We start from the raw sequence: 7,379 nt of genomic DNA, 5'->3' as shown, positions 1-7,379 counted from the left end.
GTGTGTCCAGGCACAACTGATCAGGACTGAAACATGAGGGTCTTGTTTTTCAGGGAATCTTCAGGGAGTTCGACCTGGATAAGTCTGGTTGCATGAACTCCTATGAGATGCGACTTGCGATGGAGAACCGCGGTGAGTTCTGTTGGTTCTGAACGTTGGTGTTTTGGTCTGTGTGGACTCAGTTTGATGGACCTGACCTGAGATCTGCTCCATCTGCAGGGTTCAGACTGAACAACAAGCTGTACCAGATGCTGATCGCTCGATATGCTGACAACGAGATTATTGACTTTGATAATTTCACCTGCTGCCTCATCAAGCTGGAGGCCATGTTCAGTACGTACAGAACCAGGTTCTGATAGGTTCCACATCAACTCTTTACGCTGAACTGATCTGGTGTCTGTTCCTCAGAGACCTTCCAGATACTGGACAGAGACGGGACAGGAACCGTGGAGTTGAACTTCATTGAGGTACCAAACATTCATCAGAAAAACTACAATAAATGTTGTTTAACACCTGAATCAAACCCGGGGCCACGGTAGCTCAGTGGTCAGTGGTCCTGCTCGTAATCCTGAGCTGGCGGTTCGAGCCCTGGTGGCGTCAGGAAGGATGTTTAGCGTAAAACAATTGCAAAAGAGAGCAGCCAAAAAAGGAAAAAAAACAAAACAACCACACCTGTCCAGGTGTGCCGTCGCTCCTCTTCATTAGTGATTCTTTTATTTCCTGTCAGTCACACAAACATTGAGCTGCAGCTCAGGTAACCAGCATCTTGTCTTTCTGTTTGCTCAGTGGCTCTTTGTGACCATGTGTGGCTGAAACCTGGAGCGCCCCCTGCAGGACAAACAAGAGAAGAACCAACGACGCCGCACAGTACTATCTGTACTACAGTAATACTATAACTGCATCAGACAGTACTCCTGTAATATTACAGTACTATAAATGTTCTACAGTGGTACTAAAATACTACAGTAATCTCAGTTCAGTCTGAACAACATAAGTATGAATATAATCAAATATAAATATAACTTTAACCAAATGTTTCTCATTCAGATAATAAACTTGAATAACCTGCATGAATATTAAGGAACCACTCAGGTCAAACCTCAGCTCCACCTGCAGCCTGTCAGTCACAGCTGGGCGGAGTTCTCAGGTGTGAAACTCATTAAAGTTGAATGAAACCAATCAGCTGACTGTGTGTGATTTACTTGACCTCTGACCTCCAGCCAGACAGAAGCTCCCAGTTTGTCTTTGGCTCATTTTCCACCGTTTCAGTCGTGACATCACATTATTTTTTATTCAGTTTTAATGCAATAAAAACTGACAGACATGAAGCAGGACTTCAGACACAAACCAGACGTCCTGCTGGATGTATCTGACCCTCCGGTTGGTTTGTTGATGAACAAACATGAGCCCTGAGTAACACATGAGACCCTCCGGGGGCCTCAAAGGCCATCATGAGACCCTCTGGGACCCCAAAGGCCCTCATGAGACCCTCAGGGGCCTCAAAGACCATCATAAGACCCTCTGGGACCCCAAAGGCCCTCATGAGACCCTAGAGGGCCTCAAAGACCATCATGAGACCATCTGGGACCCCAAAGGCCCTCATGAGACCCTCAGGGGCCTCAAAGGCCCTCATGAGACCCTAGGGGGCCTCAAAGACCATCATGAGACCCTCGGGGGCCTCTAAGGCACTCATGAGACCCTCAAGGGTCCCGGGGCCTCAGCAAAGACACTGAACGCAGAGGAACTAAACACAGAACCAGTTTAATTCTGTTGCATTAGATTTAATCAGACAGAAACTTTACTCCATCCTGTCAACAAACAGTTTTCAGTCCAGAACCTTCTGATTCTGCTCCTCTGGTTTCTGATCCACCACACGGTTCTGAGGCTCTCGCACCGTCTCAGTCCCGGTTCTGGGGTCCCGACTGTCCCGGCTCTCCATCGGCCCAAGCAGCACCGCCCGAGCCTCCAACAGCGTGGTGTCGGTTTTGGCTCCCAGGAAGCGGGCGGTGAGCTCCAGGTCCTGCAGCCGCAGCCGGACTCTGGATCCCCGCTGCAGCTTCTCTCCTCCGGACTCTGGCCGCCGGCACACACAGTGGAACTTCCCGCCGAAGTCGATGTACAGGTCGTCCTGGACCACATGGAAGATCCTCCCGACCACCACCCTGTCTTTGGCCGGACCCATCTGGATAAACGCGGAGCGGCGGAGCAGCGAGCCGAAGCTCTCATTCTGACCGGAGGAGGCGCCGCTCAGACCGGCTGAGGAGCTCTCCGCCTCCCGCCGGAGCTCCGTCTGCTGCTCGAAGGCGGCGGCGAACCCGGACCTGGGTCTGTCCGCGGAGTCCGAACTGAAGGAGGTCCGGATGGAGCTGTAGGAGGACCGAACACAAAACCTGAGCCTGCACAGGGCCGCCATGATGTCCTACAGCACCGGAAAAAAGGGTCCTTCCGCTAAGCTCACAGCGCCGCCTGGTGGCTGGAGGTGGAACTGCAGCTCCATCCACCTTTCATAATAAATGTTATTTCACAATGAATGTCTTACTTATTTCATAACAAGTCTTATTTTACAATAAATGTCTTATTTTATAAAAATGCCTTATTTTATATTAAAAGTCTTATTTTACAATAAATGTCTTATTTGATAAAAAATGTCTACAATATAAAAACAAATGATTTTGTCCTAAAATAAGAAACAAACATAACAAAATTAAATCTGAAATATTACTCATTTAAGAACATGTTCAGAATATCTGAGCTGAAAATCTGAAATTTTATGACAAGAGAAACAAAAAGCTACATATTTTTCAATTCATGTAGCCTATAAATAATATTTTTTTAAATTTAGATTTCATCCACACGTTTTTCTTGTTTTATTTTATTTGTAGCCTAAAAGTAGATTTTTAAAAACATGTTGATGTTGAGTTTAAAAGAAAACAGCTAGAACTTTTTATTCTCTTTATTATATTATAATTGTTGAAGATGTTTAACTTTTTATCAGAAAGTCTTCCTCAGCTCTGGTCCTGGTTTGGACGTTTGGTGTTTGTAAGTTATAATAACTTAAAACAATAACTTTAGATTTCATTTCCAACACTTTCACTGCTGCTTTGGCTTTCCTTGCAGGCGGTTTTTAACACGAGACCATTTTAAATAAAGCCTGCTCTGTGTTTGTTTGAGTTATTTTTATCCGTTTGTTGAATCCACTGCAGCACTTTTTTTTCCCGCCGACAGGGGGCTGCGTGCCAACGTGCGTGCTGACGTAACAGTCAAAGAGGAGTAACTGCGCATGCGCTCTCAGAGTGGTACTGAAGACGCTAAAATGGAGGTGTTTGTTGTGACTCCGGGTTTCAGGTGTTCCTCCTTCGTGTTTTCCGTCGGTTCTAGAGTCGGAGACGTTCTGGACCGGTTCGTCCCGCAGCAGGTGAGTGTTTTCACACCGGATCAAGACGGAACCAGAGACTAATCTGGGTTTAAAGCGTTTAGTCGGACCTGGGGGAACTGTTAGCTTCTCGACTGACGGAGGCTAACGAACGCAAACAAATCATTATATTTTAGTTTTCTTACACACAAGAAAGTTTAAAAAAACCTTTTTAAATATTAAAAAGGACTTGGAAAAAAACTTGAAAAATGACGACATATAAAAGTTTTCCAACCAATAATTGAGTAATTTAAGATAACAGAATGTTAGGATAGTTTTATGGCCTTCATCTTTATTTCTCCAGGTAATCTCAGTAACACACGAGGACTCATTCTTAACAGAAACTTGACTGAAGTTTCTGAAAGTAGCAGAATAACCAGGTTCAACTTTTTAATGTAGACCTTTTTGAGCTGAAGTTGAGTTTTTTAAAATCCTTTAATGAACTAATAAAACAGAAACTACCTGTTGAAGGCTGCTGCCTAACAACAAGCCTTTATTAATAATCTGAGACTGCAAAAAAAGAGCAAACCGAGATTTAAAAAGTGGCCTATTATGGTCACCATGGTAACGACACCTGCGTCTGTCACTCCCTGACTGCCAAGTCAATGAGGCATTCAGAAACGTGGAGTAAAAAGTAAGCCTTAGACAAACATTCGTGTATTTGTTGACCCATGAGCAGCAGGTTCTGATGTTTTTATGTTTCTGCAGAGTTTTATGGAGAAGTGTTAAGAAGAGCCTTCACTTCCTGTTCGGAAGAGGAAACGGAGCTCAGCGGCTCCAGATGTTTAAATTAGACTCGTATTCAGAATTTCCTACAAAACAAATTGGGATTAACACGAGGGCCTTTTTGGCCAAAATGCCTGTGTTTCAGATAGTCATAAAACAAGTAGAACCTTTAATGAAACACAGGTAAGACGTGTGGTTCTGTTCAACAGCCAGGGTTAGGGTACCCTCAGGTGGTCAGGTGACCACAGGTAAAATGTTTTATCTTTGTTTCAGGACTTCTATGTCACCTCAAACGGTCGACTGTCTCAGCTGGAGGATCCTCTTCAGCATGGATCTGTCTATCACCTGGAGCCCCGCCTCTGTGGTGGGAAGGGAGGTCAGTTCCAGGAAATAGGCCCCTCCCACGATCGAAGGGTGTGGCGAGTGGTTTACTGAGTCGTGTGTGTTGTAGGTTTCGGTTCGATGCTGCGAGCTCTTGGCGCTCAGATCGAGAAGACGACCAATCGGGAGGCCTGCAGAGACCTGAGCGGCCGACGGCTTCGAGACGTGAACCATGAGAAAGAGTAAGCTCCTCCCACTTCCTAAGCCACCGTCTCCATCTGAGGTCATCCATGCTGAATTTGTCCTCCAACATCATGTGCTTCTGACCTTCCTTGTTCTTCTTCTTCTGTGGTGTTGGCAGGATGGCAGAGTGGCTGAAGAAGCAGGCGGAGCGTGAAGCTGAGAAGGAGCAGCGGCGCTTGGAGCGTCTGCAGAGGAAACTGGCCGAGCCCAAACATCAGTTCACCGACCCGGAGTACCAGCAGCAGTGCCACGACCTGAGCGAGAGGCTGGAGGACTCTGTACTCAAAGGTAACGGGTCAGAACGCGGCTCAGGTAAGGCCATCTGCAGGTGTGTGACTCAGGTGTGTCCTAGGTCTGCAGGCGTCCTCCAGCTGTCAGGTAACCGTCAGCGACGCCTCTGCCTCCAAGAGACCCAACGCCACTGAGAGCGGGCCGCCAAAGAAGAAGAAGATGATGACGGCAGCGGCAGCTGGTTTCTGGTCAGTCTGATTTAAAATTAACTTTATTTATAACAGTTTCAGCCCCCGACGGTCTGTTTGAACGTGAAAACTGTTGCCATGGTTACAGGACTGGCCTGGATGACCTGGATGAGCTGAGCTCAGAGGAGGATGAAGAGAGTCCATCCACATCTGCTGTTACCATGACGATACAGAGAGAGGAGGCGGAGCCTGAGCCTAGCAGGTATTTACAGACAAACCTAAGCAGGTGGTGGGTCACATGATCTCAGTTTATTACCTGATCGGATCCACGTGTGACTGCAGCAGCACCGGACTCTCACAGGACCAGAGACCTGAACTCCTCTCAGAGAAGCAGGAACCATCAGAACCAGAGTCCAGCAGTACACAGGTCAGTACCTGGCCTGACATTTTATTCCAACCTGTTTGCTTCACAGTCAGGAGTTCTGGTTCTGAAGCGGGTTGTTCTGTCTCAGCAGTTGGACCTGTCTTCTCTTACGTCCGTCCAGCAGCTGGAATCCTTGGGTCTGGACGTCCTGAAGGAGGAACTTATCTCACGAGGATTAAAGTGCGGGGGAACGCTGTCGGAGCGCGCTGCTCGACTCTTCTCTGTCAGAGGACTGAGTTCAGCTCAGATCGACCCGGTTCTGCTCGCCAAACCGGTCCAAACCAAGAAGTAAAGAAGCAGTTTGTTGGTTTCAGGAAAGGAGGACAGGAAGCGTCAAGAGTCCTGCTACAGAACTTCCTGTCCGGGTCGGTTCTGAGGCTCAGAAAGTTTTCAACCAATCAGGATTCAGAGTTTTTTTCTTTTATTAAACTGATTCAGTTTTTTAATAAAATGTTTCTGAAATAAACTGCCTCGTTTCTCTGAAACAACAAACTGGGTTTAATTCAGTCTGCAGCAATGCATGATGGGACGTCAGAACCCGGGGTCCCAGGATGTGACCTGCGGAACCTCCACATCCTCGAAGCACACGATGACATCACCGGTTCTGAAGTCCACGTCTCCCTCGGTCGCCAGGCCGCACTCCATCCCGGTCTTCACCGTCAGAACGTCGTCCTTATGGTGCTTCAGCGCCAACAGAGAACCTGCAGGAACGTTAGGAGAACCTCAGGAGAAGGGAACTAAACTACAGTGGCCATCAGGACAAACCTGTAGGGGTCAAAGGTCACACTCACCTTCCCATACAAGTTCCTGTCCTCTGATCAGCCGAAACTTCAGGCGCCGGTCCAGCTGGCCCTTCTGGACCCGGCAGCCGGCCACAGGAACCTTCTTCTTCCCCACGGAGACTTCGAACGTGGCGAGAACAGTCGCCTCGCCTGCAGCAGAGGGGAGACCCGACCCGACCCGGATCAGCACCATGAGATTCTGTTTGATCAATCAGATTTGGTACCAGAACCTGGTTCTACAGCAACACATTTTTAATATTTGCCTCACTTCTTTCATATCTAAAATCTACTGAAAATAAACCAAAAAAACTAATCAAATATGTTAAAAAATCCAAATATTTAAGGTTCAATCGAAATGTTTAGCCAGCGATCCACTCAGGGGGCGGGGCTTATTTGACATGTTGAGATGAAAGGCGGCGGGTGACATGCAGTCGATCGCCTGCCGCAGTCGGGATGACTCTCAGCTCAAACCGAGCTCAGGTCCTGATTAGTGGTTTTTTTTTTAAGCTTAGTTAAATGTGGCGGCCATCTTGAAACAGTTCATCCAATAAAAACTTTCTGAAAATTTGACTAAAATCTGTCCGGCTTCCTGCCCCAACGAGAGAAATAACAAGGGTTCTGGTTCTGACCCGTTTCCATGGCAACAGAACTCACCTAGGACATTCTGTGAGCTGAGCGGCGGCAGTTTGGCGCTCAGCTCGTCCTTCAGCTGATCGATCAGTTTGTAGATGACGGCGTGCAGACGCAGCGGGACGCCGCTCTTCGCCGCCAGCTGCTGGACGGGTCGGCTCGCCGCCACGCTGAAGCCATAGATGGAAGCTGAGGAAGAGGAGACAGAACCTTCATCCCGTCCTGCTGGGCTTTATTTTTAATCATGTTTTTATTTACTTCTGGACAAAACATCAAACAAATTCAATCCTGACTTTTTAAAAACTGGTTTTATTTTATAACATGTTTCACCTGAAAGAGTTTGATTAATAAAAGTCCAAGAATTTTATCTGATGTAAACAAACTTTCTGCTCCAACGATTTAAAATCTGCCTCGATTCCAGA

At 47.1% G+C, this 7,379-nt stretch overlaps 4 protein-coding genes across 9 annotated transcripts in view; 2 read left to right on the top strand and 2 right to left on the bottom strand.

The window, feature by feature from the left end:
* Positions 1-1,425, top strand: part of capn1b (calpain 1, (mu/I) large subunit b) — a 10,540-nt gene extending 9,115 nt beyond the window's left edge. The window contains exons 19-22 of the mRNA XM_037974972.1: positions 54-132; positions 220-333; positions 409-467; positions 787-1,425. Coding sequence (XP_037830900.1) covers positions 54-132; positions 220-333; positions 409-467; positions 787-813 — 279 coding nt within the window. The 3' untranslated portion in view covers positions 814-1,425. The remainder of the gene's footprint in view (positions 1-53; positions 133-219; positions 334-408; positions 468-786) is intronic.
* A 317-nt stretch (positions 1,426-1,742) lies between these two features.
* mrps28 (mitochondrial ribosomal protein S28) lies at positions 1,743-2,454 on the bottom strand. Its single transcript, XM_017405252.3, has one exon. It carries the CDS (start codon positions 2,411-2,413, stop codon positions 1,826-1,828), a length of 588 nt encoding a protein of 195 aa, XP_017260741.1. The 5' UTR covers positions 2,414-2,454; the 3' UTR covers positions 1,743-1,825.
* An 826-nt stretch (positions 2,455-3,280) lies between these two features.
* sde2 (SDE2 telomere maintenance homolog (S. pombe)) lies at positions 3,281-6,011 on the top strand. Of its 4 annotated transcripts, none has more exons than XM_025003548.2 (8): positions 3,281-3,415; positions 4,412-4,514; positions 4,590-4,701; positions 4,821-4,990; positions 5,055-5,181; positions 5,270-5,383; positions 5,467-5,548; positions 5,637-6,011. In XM_025003548.2, exons 1-8 carry the CDS (start codon positions 3,281-3,283, stop codon positions 5,835-5,837), a joined length of 1,044 nt encoding a protein of 347 aa, XP_024859316.2. In that variant the 3' UTR covers positions 5,838-6,011. The 4 variants fall into 4 exon arrangements, with proteins under 4 accessions (XP_024859316.2, XP_017260739.2, XP_017260738.2 ...); XM_017405250.3 differs by having other exon boundaries at positions 5,634-6,011; XM_017405249.3 differs by having other exon boundaries at positions 5,464-5,548.
* The window catches only part of mtif2 (mitochondrial translational initiation factor 2), a 9,938-nt gene continuing 6,387 nt past the window's right edge, over positions 3,829-7,379 (bottom strand). Inside the window, exons 11-13 of one of the 3 annotated variants that reach the window (XM_037974771.1) lie at positions 6,982-7,146; positions 6,337-6,477; positions 3,829-6,246 (exon numbers count right to left, since the gene is read on the bottom strand). In XM_037974771.1, the coding sequence (XP_037830699.1) occupies positions 6,077-6,246; positions 6,337-6,477; positions 6,982-7,146 (476 nt within the window). In that variant the 3' untranslated portion in view covers positions 3,829-6,076. Of the gene's footprint in view, positions 6,247-6,336; positions 6,527-6,981; positions 7,147-7,379 lie in introns of all 3 variants that reach the window. The other 2 variants (XM_037974770.1, XM_037974772.1) reach the window with 2 other exon arrangements.

The sequence above is a fragment of the Kryptolebias marmoratus genome, linkage group LG3 (genome assembly GCF_001649575.2).
Source record: "Kryptolebias marmoratus isolate JLee-2015 linkage group LG3, ASM164957v2, whole genome shotgun sequence".
Classification (NCBI taxonomy): domain Eukaryota; kingdom Metazoa; phylum Chordata; class Actinopteri; order Cyprinodontiformes; family Rivulidae; genus Kryptolebias; species Kryptolebias marmoratus.
This window is presented reverse-complemented; position numbering and strand designations above follow the sequence as displayed.